General features: G+C 38.5%; 1 protein-coding gene across 2 annotated transcripts in view; it reads right to left on the reverse strand.

Annotated features, from left to right (window-relative positions):
• Positions 1-18,964, reverse strand: part of UNC5C (unc-5 netrin receptor C) — a 372,686-nt gene that overhangs the window by 101,669 nt on the left and 252,053 nt on the right. For both annotated transcript variants that reach the window (XM_036340067.1, XM_036340076.1), the window contains exon 4: positions 4,498-4,601. In XM_036340067.1, the coding sequence (XP_036195960.1) occupies positions 4,498-4,601 (104 nt within the window). The remainder of the gene's footprint in view (positions 1-4,497; positions 4,602-18,964) is intronic.

Here is an 18,964-nt window from a genome sequence, read left to right on the forward strand (position 1 = left end):
GGTGACAAATACCCTTTTCCTGGAATGTTCCATTTCCCGAGTTGCAGCCTCTGTGCCACATCCATCAGGGACTCTTTATTTCATTTAGTTAAATAGACTTAAGAGAATCTACTAAGGAACCTACAGTCAGCTGGTATTGGAGATAAACATAAAAACCCCTTTTGCTCCGATTTTATTGCCATCTAATTAGGCAGCCAAGGAGTAAACAGACACATTTGAAGGCAAGTCGCAGCCAGAGCTATTTAAAGTCATGGTACAGAGGGGCTGACATTTAGCCGGTCACACTGGTTGGTCCACACCAAGTGTCGGGTGCCATTGTTCTGTATCTGCTGCTAAATAACGGAGTGCCACCACCCCCCCCCCCCCCGTCCCCTACCCCGCCCCGTGTGCCAGTTCACTCCCTGGGAATGAGCTGCTGAAGTGTTTATAGCTGTTATAGCACAAGGCCCTCAGACCCTGTCCTGTGTTAAGGAAGCAGTGTGCTTGTTAAATATTTTATTTAATTTAAATATGTTTTTTATGTATTTTAGAGAGAGAGGAAGGGAGAGGGATAGAGAGATAGTGACATGGATGAGAGAGAGACATCCATGGGCTGCCTCCTGCATGGCCCCTACTAGTGATTGAGCCTACAACCTGGGCATGTTCCCTGACCAGGAATTGAACTGGTGACCTCCTGGTTCATGGGTCAATGCTCAACCACTGAGCCACACTGGCTGGGCTGTTAAATATTTTGAATAAATAAGATAGATCTAAAGACAGGGCTTAGAAAGGAGACCAGAGGAGGACACGACCAGGCCTAGAGCTCTGAACCATGGTGCCTCATCTCAAGGTACCCACTGCATCGGTTTCCTTCACCAATGACTATTGAGACTAGTCTTAGTCAAAACTGTCACCACCTGGAGACACAGAGTATAAGGAACCTGGTTGGGCCTCCTTCCTCCCCCGAGGCTTTCCTTGTCATTCTCTTTCCCTCTCTCTGGAAAGCAGAACTACCGGCAGTCCCCCCAGCCCCAATTTCCTCATATTCAGGAAATAAGAGGGCTGGGCCAGTGTCTTGGGATCATGATGACTACGTGGAGAAAAGTAACTTTAAAAATCAGCGTAAGGACAGCAGTACATCGTGACCTGTTGTAGGTATTTGTCATTGATAGACATTTACACAGATAAGGGCGTTTCCTTGTTTTCCAGCTCACAATACCTTCATTTGTAGCATTTAAGGATTCTAACCAGAGCAACTGGCTGGAGAGCACAGGAAGGCATGTTGGTGACTCTTCCTAGGACAGAGGCTTTGCCCCTCACACCCACAATTCCCAGCAGAGGTACAATGTGCTCAGTGACTGTTTTGAATTCTAGAGGTTGAATTTGGTGTTCTGTGAATCAATAGGTGATAACAGAATACTAGCACTAATCATGGCTGATATTTCTTGAGTGCTTTCTACATGTTTGCATATATTATCTCACTGAACCTCACAACTACTAGTATGTTCTAGATCTAGATAGATACTATCATTATCTCCATTTTGTAACTAAGACAACTTAGGAAGGAGAATTGAAATACTTTGCTCAAAGTCAGAGTTTGAAATGGTGATGCTTGGGCTTAAACCTAGAGTTCTGTAAGGAAATTAGTTTAATATTCTGCAATTAAAACTAAAGCCGAAAGAGGGGAGAAAATGAAATGTTATTACCTCAAGAAATGCCTATGACATTATTTGTACCGAACAGGTGCCATTTACTTAAGATTAGTAGAGTTCTTTAGAAACTTACCAACTTGCATGGAAGAAAGAAAATCATTGTTTTCTTATATTCTGCAAAGAATGCACCTGACTACTTTTCTAATGGAGTGAAACATATAAACCAAAGATCAGTTGACTCCATGTGTTCATTGAGCATTTACTATTCCAATTCTACAGAATCATTTGCCTTTGGCACAAAAGGAGCAAAAATTCTTGCCCCTGTGACCTAATAGCTGAAGGACAGATTTTATTCATGGTAAGAGTTTTACCTGCTGGTTTTTCTCTAAGATTAATATTTCACTCTATGCTACTTTTATGCATTTAGGTTCCTCAAAAAATAAATAGAATATTAAATAATAAGTGCATTTATCATTAAGTTAAAATAATCTCATGATTCTTAAACTCACAAAGTTACATTTCATCCTTTTTTTTAAAAAAAATTTATCTGCCACTCTTGAGTGAATCTTCGTTGTAATGTGTCACGTTAAGATACTCATTAGCTTTCAGATCTTGGTGATTCTAAGGGTTTGAGAAGAATCTACATAGGAGTTTATTAGCCTGCTCTCCAGGATGTGTGTTTGATCGCTCCTCTGACTTAAAAAAAAAAAGGAAAACGCATGAAATAGAGTTCTTTGAATGCCAATGGGTACATGAGTTTTGAGCTTGCCAACTGTTAATTGGTCTCTTCCCCAGGGGTGACACAAATAAAATTTATAGCCCTTTCTTTGCAGTCAAGAATCTTTTACTCCTTGACAAAGTGAACCACTAAAAAGTGAAGTTACTAGTCTCTTTCACTGAAAGCCTTTGCAGTGATCAGCTATCTTTAAGAAATATCAAGTCAAAATGAGGCTGTGGATACCCATGTTCCCCAGGATGTGTTTTGGTCTTTAAGGTAGGTTAGCAGTGGTTCTCAACCTTCTGGCCCTTTAAATACAGTTCCTCATGTTGTGACCCAACCATAAAATTATTTTCGTTGCTACTTCATAACTGTAATGTTGTTACTGTTATGAATCGTCATGTAAATATCTGATATGCAGGATGGTCTTAGGTGACCCCTGTGAAAGGGTCGTTCGACCACCAAAGGGGTGGCGACCCACAGGTTGAGAACCGCTGGGTTAGTGGATGAGTTTGCATCAGAATTTTAGAAATGCAATTAGGAGACAGATGCACTATTGCAATATGTGAAATGACATAGTGAATAGAGTTGCCTCCTTTCTAATCACAGCAAGTCATTCTGCATGTCAGTGTTGGAAGATCATTTGGTATGGTTGGGAAAAGCAGCTATCACTATGCCACAATCTCTGATAAGATGCTAGAAAATGACATGGAATGCCAGTTACAAGGCAAAAATAGCTCTCTTATTTCAAAGTAAAAAAAGAAACTTTATTAAGAGTGTCACTTTGTGTCTTTTCACTGACACATGAAGATAAGAATGGCCGTGACAGAAAAATGGAGTCATTTTGTAAAGGCTCTGCCTCAATTTCTAACTAATTCATTATTATTAAATAGTGAAGAGCAATCTGATGTTTAATTTTGTTGCCCATGGGACCAGTTAACTGAGCTGACTCCCACCTTTGCTTGAACCTTAAAAAAATTAAAAAACAGAAACCTAATAGTAAGTACACTGTTAGCTATTAAGCAGCTTTTTGGACAAGTTGTAAGTCAAAGTAGTAGTATTTTGCAATTTCTTAGATGGGGTAATTCAGGGCTTATTTTTACAAAATATCAGCTGACCCATATTTAGGCCCAAATTGCAACAGTTTTAAAAATACCTCTTTTCATATATGCGATAACGAGTAAGAATTCCAAAGGACTCAATGTAGTTTGGAGGCTAACAAGATCCACCAACCAATCGACAACTATGTCATTTGTCAAATTAAAGTTTTTCTGGGCTCCCAGGATACTGGATCAGCTAGGGTAACAGTGTCTTCATGCATCTTAGGATGTTTCCCCCTTCTCATAAAAGGGTGATATTGTTCAGAGTCTGAAATTATTTGTTAACAAACAAAGGACATGGTGTTAGATGATTTTCCTCAGTAGTGTGCTTGAGGATGATGGGAGTATCTCAAGAGCATGGTACTCTCTGGCAGGCCTGTCCCCCACAGACAGGCATTTGAAAGAACACTGCATTGTATGGTGCTAATGAAAAGGCAGGATATGAGTCTGATTCATAATACTCATCAGCAATTGATAGGCTTTGTTTTAGCAAAAACAGAAAATGAAAATGAAGAGTTTGATGGAAAGCTTATAGGTTGAAATTAATTGACACTTGTCATTCTTCAAGCATGTTTTTATTCCTGGTGTATGAATATGGCTCTTAGGTATATGTCCATGCTTAGATCATGGAATAGGAAATACATATGTGGAGTGCACAGGCTCACTGACACACACACACACACACACACACACACACACACACACACACATGCATACACACATACTTTTTGCATATTTATCAAGAATAGTAATACAATTGATGGTACATTTTTCCCAATAAAATAAAGCAGGATTTCTGAGTTCTTGAAAGAGAATGACAAAAATCAAACCACGCTGACTGGCTTTGTCCAGTGGGGCATTCTAATTGACTCCCAAGTCATTAATCAGTTCCCAATCAATCTATTTTGCCAGCAGCAGGCAGTTAGGACTCCATTACCAGCCATTCATCATTCCATACCCTAATTCACTGCGCCATTAGCCACGGATTAGGCCTCTGTTAGAATAACTAAGTGCCAGTTGCTAAATGCAAAGAATTTTTGTCACTCACCTCTGCCACTGGGATCCCTTCAGGCGGTCGACACTGGAGCAAAACTTCCTGTTCCAAGGATACTTCCTTCCCCAGGGGTTCCTGCTCAAATGTCTTGCGTAGATCTGGAAAGCGGAGGTAATGAAATACATGACAAAACTAATCTGCAATTATTCACCTATAGAAAGTGCAATAAACGTCTTCCAGTTTTTTATTTCATGTGTCTCTTTTTAAACCACATGTTGTTAATACTGTACTGCCACCTGGGTGATTATATTCTGTGTGGTGGAAATTATGAAATTCAGAGGTTATTCACTGTTCCAACTTTAATCTTCACTGGAATGCTTTGAAGGTCACATTAGCAATTAGTGAAATTCTTTCCTTGCATTTCCTTATGATGATGATGTTCACATTTTTAATCAAAAGAACCCCATTGTCATGATTTTTATACATACAGAGTCCTTGTGTACAAAAATATTTTCCTCTCTCTTCACAATGAATAATATCAGAGTTGTAATAACTTTGAGATCTTTTGATCAATAGCTCAAAAGCAAGTTTAAAATCAGAATGCTGGAGTCTTAAAATAATAAATATAACTTCTTGAGGTATCTCAAACATAAGGCAGGGGAAAGAGGAACTGTTCAAATGAGTCCGGACATCTCTCACTATATAATAATGTGGCCATTTCTTCAATAAAAAAATTAAATAGTCATTTCTGCCCAAATATACCAAGTACCTAGTTATGTATTTATATAGTTGTAGTTGCCATAGCAATATGGAGGCTTTTAAAAATTATTATAGGTGGTCACAAAAATGTTAGAAACTAGCTTGTCATTTTAAATACCAACGTTAAAAAAATAAACGATTCAGCCATAGAGCTTTGAAGCAGCACACCAAAATTTTTATTTCATACTTGTATAATTCAGCTCCTTTCAATAAAAAGTTATTGGAATTTTATCCACTTCATTTTAATAAAAATTTAATGTCTCTGTCCTTTTAACTCATATCCCTGATAAAAACTTAAGAACCTAAAAGCACCATTTTAGCCTGATGAACTAATAAGTAAAAACACCAAAGCTCTAGAGTATATACCTCTGTCTTTCATGAAGCTATTGAAAGAACAAAGCAGAACTGACTATCCCTATACTTGTAGAGCTGGGTCTTCAGCCTGCCCCCCTGCCCCCCCTCAGGGAGTGACCACAGGAATGCCAGAAATGTCCTAACTCCCCCAACCACCGCCTGAGTGGACCAATGAAGCTCAAGGAACGCAGCTAACTAAGGTCCTAACAATGCTATACCATAAATTGTTCCCTATGCGTCGCTGTTGACCAATCAGGATGTAATGAGAGATGGCTCAAACCTTAGAATATGTTGGTCACTTCCTGACCACTGTAATGTAAGACCCTGCTGAAAGACCCTGACCAAAGTGACCAGTCTCTGTAACCCACGTCACTTACCTAAGCCCACCCAAATGACTAGCCCTATGTAACCTTTGTTCTCCTGGGAATCGCGCTCTCTCTAGGCCGCTTGCGGCTGCTTCGGGGAATGTGGCTGACGAGGGGGGGGGGGGGGGCAAGCTAGTTTGAATAAAGACTCTCTGCTTTTGCATCGGAGGAGGCTCCCTGGTGGTTGATTCTTGAGGACCCCAAACTCTGGGCATAACACTATCAGAAAGCACCACCTGGAAAATGCACTAAGAAAAAAATCTATTGTTACATACTTGTCATTTTGTTGAATTTCTTGGCAAAAGAAAACCTTCAAGAGCTTAGGGATTGTGAGAAAATTATGAATGTGTGTGGGTCTGAGGTAAGACAAGAGACTGTCCAAATAGTGACAGAATTTCTGTCAGAAGGACTTTTCTCATTGAATTGTCAAAAAATTGAGTATATGTAGAAGTGGGCATTGAAAATCCACAGTTATTAAAATGGTAAGTTATCTAAATCATGTCCTTAATTTACATATAAGGAACATGTTTATCAAATTACTCAAAGCCTCACAGCAAAAATAATGGGTGCAGCATTAGAACCTGGTGGCCCCTGATTTGATACTTATTTTGCCACCCCACACATCCTTTTAACATCTCTTTTGGCTAAGCCGTGTCCTTCCAACAGAAACACTACTCCTGTTCTTTCTCTTCTGATATTGTAGCTTCTCTCTTTTCAATCTGCATTAAGATAAAAAATTTGGTAAAATACTAACTACTAATAAAAGTAAGAGCAGAAACGAATACATTTTTTGGGATAAAAGGTTCCTGACAGAGTATATCTACTTTTTGAAATATAATTCTGAAAACATCCATCTGCTGTGGGGTAGAGTGAAGACATCATGACTGGAGTTAGTTCTCAAATAATATTTTGACCCCCTTCTGGTAAAATTTATTAGCATATCACAAAATGAAGGCTGAGAATGAGAAAAAGTGAGGCACATATGTATCTAAATAGTCAAAACAAATTCCTTTAATATTTATTAATTATCTACTTAAGGTAAACACTCTACTAGGTGCTTAGGATGCAGATGTGAAAGATACAGAACCAAGACAAGAAAGGTAAGTTGAGATCTATTTATGAAAAGCCTTTCTGCCATGTGAAGGAATGGCAAACCCTGAAAGTTTTCTAAGCAAAGGAAGGAGACCAGATGTCATATTGCCCTCAGTGTGACAGATGGATTGAGACAGAAAGGAGTTTGGGAACCATCTGAGTAGACCACGGGATGATCGGATCCTCTAAGAGTGGACCGAAAGAGGAGAAAGCAAATTCTAGAAATAAAGAGATCACACATTCGAAAGAAGACCTAGGTGTTTGAAAAGTGCCATGAGGCAAAGATAATACTACATTTTTAGCTTTTGCAATTGTTAAGTTGGTACCATTATTAGGTACTAGTCATGAATTGAGCAGAAAAGCGAGGAGAAAAAGCAAATTAATTTTGTTCCATGTTCAGTTTGGTGTGTCTGTGGGATATGCAAATGGAAAAGTCCAGTACATCCGGGTCATGATTTCTCAACCTCAGCACTGTTGATGTTTGGCACTGGGTAATTCTCTGTGCATAGTGCTTAGCAGCATCCCTGGAATCCACCCAGGAGAAGCCAGTAACACCTCTCCCAGCCGTGACAAAATAAATTGCTCCAGAAAATACTATGTCTTCCGAGAGGGAAAAACACAACAACACACCCAACGTGAGAATCACTGGATGTGGAGCTCGGGAAAGAAGTTGGGGTGGAAGATTTGCGCTTCGTTGTCTAGGGGATAGCTGAAGTGCTGGAAACAGATGACATCACAGGGAAAAGACTGGAGCATTAAAACACACACACACACACACACACACACACACACACACACACACAAAACCCCAAAACAACAGGACCCCAACATTCAAGAGCTGCCAGTAAAAATGACATGGTGTGAACCAGAAAGCAGGTGAAAGAAGTAAAGACAAGTGTCAGAGGAACCAAGAGAAAAATAAAGTTTTAAGAAGATGGGAGGTCAACAGGACAAATACAGCAAAGACTCAAAGGGGAGAAGTCATTGGTTTGGGAAATTTAGGAGTGACTGGAGGAGACTCCAAGCCGTGTTGAGGGGTGGACAGGAAGCGGGAAAACGGCCATCATGAGAAGCTACTGCTCTTTTGTAAAGTTTTATGGTGACAAAAGTCAGCAGCACCATTAATGGAGGATAGATTTGAATGACGATTGTTATAATTTTTCTGAAAATGTAGTGTGGTTTTTGGCACAGTTTTTACATTCCTGCCCTGTGAAGGCACACCTTAGGAGGATCCTTGCTTCCTAATTGAGAATAATGACCATATGACAGAGGTATGTACTGCCAGAGACAGGTTTAACTGAACTATCGTGGAATACCATGTAATTATTTTGTTTTAATGGTTTGACTTCAAACTCACTATAAATATCATCTCATTTCTAAAATGATCTCACATTTAACCCTCCACAAAGCAATCCTTCTTCCAGAAAAAAATCCTTTTAATTCCTGCCATAAAACTTCCTCCCTAGCTTTCAGGTAGAATAATGAGCTTAGAAAATACTGTGGTGCCCAGCACAGCAGATGCCGCCAGGCTGCTCTGCAAGCAGAGGAGGGGTAGCGTTTTGAGCGTACCCTCTATCGCGCGGAGAGGTGATAGAAGGCAGGCCGATACCTTGCAGGCAGAGAGAACACACGGGTGACGAATGAATAAGCATGAAAAACGGACACTTGTCAGCCAGGCATTAGATGTAAAACAGAATGGTTCCGAACAATGTGGGCACTCCTGTCAGGGAAAAAGATGAATTTCAACCCTTGGAAGACCTTTATGATTCTAAATTTCTGTTTTCTTTCCATTAGTTCTAGGGCTGCTACCAAAATAAGTATAAAGGCCTTTCATTATAACCTAGATTACTTTTGCAAAGTCAGCCTGCCTACCTCTGATTTAGTCATTGATTCCACCAATTAAAAGAAAAACCAGCTTTGTCATATGCATGCGTTCAGAGAGCTGTTTACTTAGGAACATGAATATTGGCTTACTAAATCCATAAAGAGAAATCCAATTAGCAGATGTAGAATTAGGCCTGAAACGATATGGATTTCTATTTACCATTTACACAGTAATCAAAGAAAGGCTTTTAGAATACAAACACATGTGTGGGTGCAAACAATGTCTCATTTTCTATTAGAGAATACTGATGCATTCAATGATTTTTTTTGCACAATAATAATACTGCAGTTACAAATTATTTATGATGTGGAATACCTTAAGCCATGGCATTCTCTGAATATGAACTCTGCTTTTAGACAATGTGGTAATTACAAAGGGAGGTTAACCAGAAGTTCAAAGACTTTGTGGCCTTCACCTTCCCCATTGGTAAAATGAAAGGGAATGACTGGATACTTTTGCAGGTCTCCTTTGTCATAAGAGCCTATGACTAACTAGACTAGTGATGGCGAACCTATGACACGTGTGTCAGAGGTGACACACAAACTCATATTTTTGGTTGATTTTTCTTTGTTAAATGGCATTTAAGTATATAAAATAAATATCAAAAATATAAATCTTTGTTTTACTATGGTTGCAAATATAAAAAAAAATTCTATATGTGACATGCACCAGAGTTAAGTTAGGGCTTTTCAAAATGCTGACACGCCGAGCTCAAAAGGTTCGCCATCACTGAACTAGACTAACATTTTAAATGTGTATTTTAGGTGGAGGAGGGGGAGCTTATCCTTTGTTAAATAAAACACATCTTGGCTATATCTTTAAGGGAATATACCAATTATCAGTGTCCAATAGTAATAACAGAATAAATTATTATTTTTTTCAAATATATTTTTATTGGTTTTTAGAGTGAGAGGAAGGAGAGGGAGATAAAAAGAGAAACATCTTTGTGAGAGTAAAACATCAATCAGCTGCCTCCTGCACGTCCCCTACCAGGGGTTGAGCCCATAACCTGGCATGTGTCCTGACCACGAATGGAACAGGCAACCTTTTTGGTGTGTGGGACTATGCCCAACTAATTGAGCCACAATATCCAGGGCAAGAAATTATTTTGATGTATCTTTGAAGGGAACAGCTAATAATTTTCCTTTTAGGACAAATTTCATGGAATTTTTGGACACTTGGATAGACAGGTACAGGTAAGAGTATGACAATGGGAAAAGAGTGGGATTCAGAAGATTCTGTGTTACAAAAATCAGAAAATTCTTCAGACAAATCCAAGGAAGAATCACAAAAGCAGATGAATATTAAAGGTTGGATGACTATGAATTTTTTGGGATTACTTTGAGAAAACTAATTTTTTGTCTCTATGGAGAGATGGGTAAACTAATTTTTTGTCTCTAAGGAGAGATGCAAAACAGCATGCAAGAAAGCCCACCATGTCACTGTGAACATTTATGAAATGGGCCAAAAATCACATCCCTGTACCGAACCAACATCCCTCAGGCTACTTTGCCTGATACCATGTGAAAGGTGAGTGTGACCTACACTAGGAAAGTTGAGGATAGACAGGTCACAGCTAGAGTTTAATGGGTCTTACTACCATCCGAGTTCCCCTGAGCCCTCCTGAGTTTGGAAGGAAACTAGAGAAAAAATACCAGCAAAAAGATCTCCCTATGGTGCAGCAGGCAGGTTTCTGATGCTATTGTCTTTGAAAAAGATAATAAATGTGTTCTTATTCCAAGTTTTAAAACATTATTTACATTTATTAAAAACTAGAGGCCCGGTGCACAAATACGTGCACTGGTGGGGTCCCTTGGCCTGGCTGGTAATCAAAGCCTATCAGGGGGGCCAGCCGGCTGGGGGGAGGGGCTGTGGGAGGTTGGCTGTGGGAGCACACTGACCACCAAGGAGCAGCTTCCACATTGACCGTCTGCCCCCTGATGATCAGTGTGCATCATAGTGACTGGTCAACCAGTCGTTCCGGTTTTTCGGTCCTAACAGTTGCTTAGGCTTTTATATATATTGATGTGTATCCCATCAGCAATGCTACTTCATTATGCTGGACTATTTATTAGAATGAAATATTTTTTTAAAAGACAAAAATCTTGGCGATATGACAGACTAATACTTTGAACACAAGAATTCTCTGATGAAAATATTTCAATAGATATTTCTAGTGGAAATTAAATCTTAAATTCCACATAATAAGATAAATAAAATATTATATTACTAATGTTGGTTGTTTTTTGTTTTTAAACCTCAGAAGGTTAGGTGAATATTAAGAGCTAGTGAATTTGAAAATGTTTTGGAAGAATATAAAGGACAAAACACATGTAATAAATAATTACAAGTATTTCTATTTTTATTACTCAGAGAGTTCTGGCATGAAAGATGATTAATAATAGGAGTAAATTTTCAGTATGTCATGCTCTTACATAATTTGGCCATATAATCCATAAACCATAGTATGTAATATTCTTTACTATTTTTATGGAATTTAGGGTTTATTGCTGTGTTTTCCAAATGTGAGTCATGACTCCTTTGAGGGTTATATATCAATTTAGTGTACTAAAAAAACCAGCATTAAAATATGAAATTAAATAAATAGAAGATGTCAAGGTATATAATACACAGTGTTATTATATACATATATGTGTACTAACAGCTACACACACACACACACACACATCTGTGTACATTTGTATGTGTGAAGAGAAGGGTATTATTTAGTAGATCATGACACAAACAAATTTCATTTTATTGTAGATCACTGTGAAAATAACCTGAAAACAACTGGGAAGCAAAATAACATTGTGGTGGAGAGCAGGATTCAGGTCCTAACTCTACCACTTGATGAGGTGTGTGGCCTTGAGCACATTGCTTAACTTCTTCTTACCTTAGTTTATTCCACTGAAAAATGTCTATGACACTAGGGACTATTATATATAATAAGGTCATATAGGAAGAAGCACCTATAAAATTCTATCATCATGCCTCAAATATAATCTGTGTTCAAAAGAGAGTAATTCCCCCATCTCATCTTTTCCCATAGTATTAGTAAATTTTATTATGCTACACAAACATTAGGCATTATCCCTCTTAGACAAACAGTGAGAGAAAACAATTAGGAGTGTGGGAGGACTAATGGTTGAAGGTGACATGTCACAAAGAGAAACCCAGGGACTAACATGATATGCTTGAAAAAACACAGAACAGATCTAGTCCTTAGGTGGGCCCTGGGAATCTATAGTTTTAAACATGTTTTTTATTGATTTAAGAGAGAGAGAAAGGGAGAGGAAGAGAGAAAGAGAAATATCAATGTGAGGGAGAAACATTGATTGGCTGATCAGCTGCCTTCCCCAACCAGGCATCAAGCCCGAAACCTGGCCAAGTGGAGTTTAACTGGGGAACCTTCAGTGCACGGGCAACACCCATCCAACTAAGCCGCACTGGCCACGGCAGACTCTGCGATCTTAACTGGTCCCACATATGTGTTTTATGCACAACAGTAATACCTGAGAACCACAGATTAGCTGACTGTTTATTTATGGAATACCCACCACATGCATGGCACTGTGCTAGATCCTGCAGGCTGTGGGAGGGAGGAGCTTGGGAGCCTGTGGGAGCCAAGCCGACCTGCTTCTGCACTTGGCTCTTACCAACTGGTTTACTGTACAATGAGTCCCTCTTGGTGTGTCCACAGTGTCAGGAGGACTCCCTTTTGCACCGGATGATGGCTTACATTGCCTAGCACAGGACTTGAAATTTTATTTGTATCTAGAGGCCATAACCGAGAGAATGTTAGGAACAATATTTTTTTCCCCCAGAAACATGCACCCACATGGTTTGTCTATTACTTTTCTAAATTTTAATAGAGACATGGGTATAAAACCTACCCCTACTTTTTCTTCTTGCTGCTCAGTTCTAGCTGTATGTTGCCATGCAGGAATGCAGGCTTAGTGGATCACAGGCAGCATATATGATTGCTAACAAAAGTTAGTAATATATCTTATTATGTAAAATTCTAAAATTGTTGTCAACTGTTTAAAGTTTATCAAAATATTTATATGAGCCAAAAATTTTAAAAAATATATTTTATTGATTTTTTACAGAGAGGAAGGGAGAGGGATAGAAAGCTAGCAACATCGATCAGCTGCCTCCTGCACACCCCCTACTGTGGATGTGCCCGCAACCAAGGTACATGCCCTTGGCTGGAATCAAACCTGGGACCCTTCAGTCCGCAGGCCGATGCTCTATCCACTGAGCCAAACCCGTTAGGGCTATAAGCCAACATTTTAAGAGGCAAAAAGTTGGTGTGTTATACTGGGCCTGTGGACTGCCATTTTGAGGTATTGGTCTAGCAAGTTCAGTGCTGAGGGTGTCACAGTGATGTTAATAGCTCTTGTGGCCTCTCTCCCACTTCAGAGATAATCTTCTTGACTTGTCCCCACAGATCCCCTCCTTCTCACTTTCAGACACTTAATCAAGAAAGCTGACCAAGAGATCCCAGTGGCAAAGCCTTTTTTGTGAGTAGGATAGCACACGTACCATATCCTGAATTAGTCTTTTATAATTATTAGTTTATGTCCTTCACCTACTTTCAGAAAGAATGGAAGGCAATACATGTCAGAGGATTAAGCAAGATTTCTTTAAAAAAAAAGCAAACTATTAGCACCTCAGTCAGGTGAATCAAAAATTTCTTAATGGCTGAAAAGACACTTTGTTATCATTCTTGTAATTCCTGACAACCATATGGAATAAAAATGTCCCCGCATTCTTTTCTGAAGCAATACGTTCATTGCTACAGTTGCCATGTCTGAAAACCGGAAGCTCTTTCATGTACAGAAGTAACCTGTCAAAGGGGATTATGACCTGTGCTCCATTCTTGCTTTCAGAGTAGGAATGGCTGCCTTCCCTTTCGGCTAGTGTGCCCATAAGTAACCAATCACTATATTCCTCTCTGTGTCTGGACTCAGCCTCAGGGTCCTCCCCTGCGCAGGCCCCTGGGAGGCCACAGCTAGCATTCAAGATGTGGTGCATTTGCATCCGCAACCTACAGTTCCTTGTCCAGAGCTTCCTGACGTGGGGTATGTCTGCACGGTTGTGTCTGTTTTTCTATCACGTATTATATCGCTGTTAAATTTCACTTCAAAAAGTGAACTAATCCCAGTCAGTTGCTTAATTTATACATTCTAGAGTGTTTTGAGGTCAAATATATCTTGGTGCTTAGTGCATTATACATCCTGAATAAATGCCAAATTCAATTCAATTTCCAAAGTAATCTCCCGTCCCCTTTACTGAAGGTCTGATGAAAACAAATTCTCTTATGGTGCGATACAACCAGGACCCTAAGAAGTTAACTCGTTTGTTCTAGATCACAAGCTTTTTGGAAGTGGCCAGCCCCGTGATATGGGTCTGCTGAAGGAAGAGTGTTGTTTACTGGCTTTATTTCTTGTAGAAATGACCACTTTAAACAACTAATATTTATTTTCTCACAGCTTGAGGCCAGCGATCTGAAGTCAGTTTCACTAGGCCCATGGTCGGCAAACTGCGGCTCGAGAGCCACATGCGGCTCTTTGCCCCCTTGAGTGTGGCTCTTCCTAAGCCTTAGGAGTACCCTAATTAAGTTAATAACAATGTACCTACCTATATAGTTTAAGTTTAAAAAATTTGGCTCTCAAAAGAAATTCCAATCGTTGTACTGTTGATATTTGGCTCTGTTGACTAATGAGTTTGCCGGCCACTGCACTAGGCCATAATCAATGGGTCAGCAAGACGGTGCTCACTCCAGAGGTTTCAGAGAGAATCCATCCATGCCTTGCCTCTTCCAGATTCTGGTGGCTGTCAGCCTTCCTTGGATTATGGCTGCATCCCTCCAGTTTCTGCCTCTGTGGTCACATGGCCTCCTCTTCTCTCTGCCTCAGGTGGCCCTCTGCCTTTCTCTTATAAGGACACTTGTAATGGCATTTAAGGCCCACCTGGATAACCCACGATAACGTCCCCATCTCAAGATCATTAATTTAAGCACATCTGCAAAGACCCCTTTTTCATGGCAAGTAAGATTTACAGGATCAGGGTTTACCTAGTAGGACCATTATCCAGCCTACCACAGGGGTTAAGAGTGTGGAGCCTGGGTCCATGTGCCTGACTTTAATCCTGGTTCTGTACTTAATAAGGTTCATGTGCTTTGGTTTTCTCATCCTAAAATGAAGGCAATCCCAGTACATATAGGGTTATTGCAAAGGTTAAATAAGGTGATACACGTAAACACACTTAAGTCGGTGGTGTCACATAAAAGCCCTCTATAAATGTCCTCATTCAGATTACCACTCCATCAGTGTAGCTGTCAAACTTTCAGAGTTCATGGTTGTATTGATACTTAAAGAAATTAATTACTTTATTTACTCATTTATTTCTACCAAGAGGCTACACTCTATGTGTCAGAATTAAGCCTCTTGCGTCCCAAATTTGGCTGGTCTTGACAAAATGACCCCAGGTTTCGGGAAATTCTGTGCTTAGAGAGATTCATGTGGAGTTATCTGCTGCTGGCCATCCATACTCTGTGACTCGGGCCTGACCTTGCATTAAGCAAGTACAGCTGCTTTACAATGATTCTCATTTTCCTACTTTCAAATTCTTTTTCAATTAATTCTTCTTCATGCTTAATGAATAGAGGTGCTAAATACATTTTTAACTTTTAAAAAAATTGCTTTAATGTACTTTCAAAGTACTCCTCTAGTGAATAAAATAATTCTATGGTCACATATAGTAATAATACTTGTGTCATTAAAGGGGAAAATGTGCCTTTCTTTCAATAATGGTAAAAGGGGCTAATTATGTTGTCATAGTAGAGTACAACTTATGCTTAAATCACCAGATCTGGCTGCTAACAGGACATAACTGCTGTGAACAGACCATCACAGCACATATTGTGAGAACTAGATTAGTCTTCTGCGCTTTGGGCACTTATTAAAAGTGAAAAATGCCTGAGTGTAGGCCATTATAACCTTAAAAAGTTTGTCCTAGTCTTGTTTTTCAGGAATTGTGTATCTTACCTTTGCTGGATTTCTTTTTAAATCATGAAATTATTTATTTATTTATTAATTTATTAATTAATTAATTAATTTATTTATTTATTTTTAAAATATATTTCTATTGATTTCAGAGAGGAAGGGAGAGGGAGAGAGAGTAGGAACTTCAATGATGAGAGAGAATAATCTATCAGCTGCCTCCTGCACGCCCGACATTGGGAATCGAGCCTCAAACCCAGGCATGTGCCCTGATTGGGAATTGAACTGTAACCTCCTGGTTCATAGGTCTACACTCAACCACTGAGCAACACCAGCTGGGTCAATCACGAAAATGTTTGTATTCAGAAAGTCGATAATTTTTAAATGTAAGGAATACAGTATGTAAAAAACAGATGAAATTTTTTTTCACTTGCTGTTTCTTCTAGAATATTGGGAAATATAAAATAAAGCAGATGAAAGCCAACCAACCAACCAACCAACCAACCAACAAAAATAAAGTACATGAAGTTTCCTCTATGGTTAGATAGAAAAGTCAAGACTTGTCATGTTTCTGAAAATCTGCACAATGAACTGGACTGCAAAGAGAAAAGTTTGCTTAAAACTCAGATTTACCATTTACTAAACAAGTGACTTAGGCAAGTTACGTGCTTCCATGCCTCTGTTTTATTATTTGCAGAATAAGGATTATACCTGGATCTCTCTCATAGGATTGTTGGGGGCATCGAGACTGTTAACAGGCACGCAGTGGTTCTCAACCTTCCTAATGCCGGACCCTTTAATACAGTTCCTCATGTTGTGGTGACCCCCAATTTCATTGTTACAAATTGAACATAATTAAAGCATAGTGATTAATCACTAAAACAATATGTAATTATATATGTATTTTCCGGTGGTCTTAGGTGACTGCTGTGAAAGGGTCGTTCGACCCCCAACGGGGTCGCGACCCACAGGTTGAGAACCGCTGCACAAGGGGCTTTACAACAGAATTGGGCACATAGTAAGGACACCATAAATGTTGGCTACTTGGGAATTTGTAAAAGTTTAATGAAGAGGAAACACTTTGATTGGTTTCTGTTATTTTATAACCTCGTCTTACCTTTGAAAAAGCTGTTTTTGATGACTCTTAGGAAGTTATCACCAAAATTTTCATAATACCATAATTCACACCTAGCGACAGAGGTTAGAGTGATCCTTAAGCAAATAAGCCGAAGATTATCATGGTGAAGGGTTAAGTTGTGCTGAGAAATGGCTACTTCTTACTGCATTGAGGTCATTTCAACAGAGAAATCTCAAGTGAACACAGTCCCTGCAGAAGGGAAGGGCCATTTCAGCCATTCTTCTTTATTTCTTGGCTTTGGGGCATTTATAGGACATATTTGTATTCACAGAGTTCTGCTAAAGTTTTTTTCAAATAAGTATTTTAGAGCTAGAACTCCAAATGACATCCATTACAGAGAAGAGGAAGAGAAAAAACACATACGAAGCCATTCTTTTATAATTCACACTGCATCTTTCATTTCAGAAAAAAATGATTATATGTCATCACAACATTTTTTAAGGCATGTCTTAAGGATAAATAATAAGAAACATGCCAACTTTATGGATGAGTACCTGACATATCAAAAAGGTAGGACTCTTTTTTTCAGAGTACAAAAAAAGAATGCAATGATTGCAGTCAAGCTTTTTTTTTTTTTTTTTTTTTCAAATAAGCATTTTAGCCATAAACTTCACTTTTCACCTAGCATAAAACATTGCTTTAATGTCACATTTTAGTCTGGTGGGTTACCAGCTCTTCCTATAACAAATAAATAAATGATTTCCCCCAAAATATAACTTATGAGACAGTTTTCAATCAATTGGATGTCTAGCTCTCAAAATAAATATGGGCTATAAATGTCTATAGATTTGTGGGCTTCTACAAATCTTGGGACCTTCTATCCATATATAAAAGCAAATATGTTTGGAAAAATATAGACTCATACTATTATAGCATTTAATCTTGAAATAGAAACAACATGATTAAATACTACTTAATATAATAGCTGAGATTTATATAACACAAGAAGAAATTAATTGTTAAAACTTTCTCTTATCTAAAAAGTCTAAATTCTACAATTAATCTCCTCTATTTCAAGATCTGGCCTCTGTAGTTTATAATGGGCTTATTAGGGGCTTAAATGGTTATACAAAGAATCAAACAACACTTTAATAAATAGGTGATTTATTCCAATGTGTTGGCAAGCCTGCTAAGCTCTATCAAGATAGTTGGCATTAAACATCTAGATACTTTCATAGTATAATATAAATCTTTCAGAATACCTAGTTAAAGAAATACATTATTTGGCTAAATTCCATAATTAATTAATTTTGTTTTTTGCTAGGTAGAGTAGATAGGAAATGGAAAAAATGACATAAAAGGCCATGAATAATGAGTTCTGTATAAAAAAGTCAACACAATAATTCACAAGATTATTTATATATTTAATTTGAGATACTATTACCACTACTATAGAAATATCAATTCATTCATTCCTTTAAGATATTTATTAAGTTCCCACAGTGTGCCCAGCATCGTTGTAGGCATTTTGAATTCATCAGTGAAAAAAACAAACAAAAATCTTTGTCCATAGGGATCTTACTCTCTAAGGGGTGGGAATGATAGACCAAAAAGCATAAACATAATAAGTAAATATGTAAGAGTTTAGAAGTTAATAAGTACTAAGGAGAAAATGAATAAGCACAGAAGTGTAATGAGGGTTTGAAGTGTGTGTGTGGGGGGGGGGAGGGGCGGGGAGTACAGAGGCAATCACTTCAGGTTATCTGATGTCTTAATTCCTTGGGTAATAAGTGCATAAAATTCCTTGGGCAATACAAAGAACAAATGATTAGCATTCAATAGTATCATCACTTTGCCCTATCATATGTTTTCAATTTAATTTCAGTTTTATACGTCTTCATTTACTTAGCACCATCTACATGGAAGGAACTATGTTTAGGTATTGGGGTTGTTAACCTTTAACAAATAGACACCCAGA

The sequence above is a fragment of the Myotis myotis genome, unplaced genomic scaffold, assembly GCF_014108235.1.
Source record: "Myotis myotis isolate mMyoMyo1 unplaced genomic scaffold, mMyoMyo1.p scaffold_m19_p_1, whole genome shotgun sequence".
Classification (NCBI taxonomy): domain Eukaryota; kingdom Metazoa; phylum Chordata; class Mammalia; order Chiroptera; family Vespertilionidae; genus Myotis; species Myotis myotis.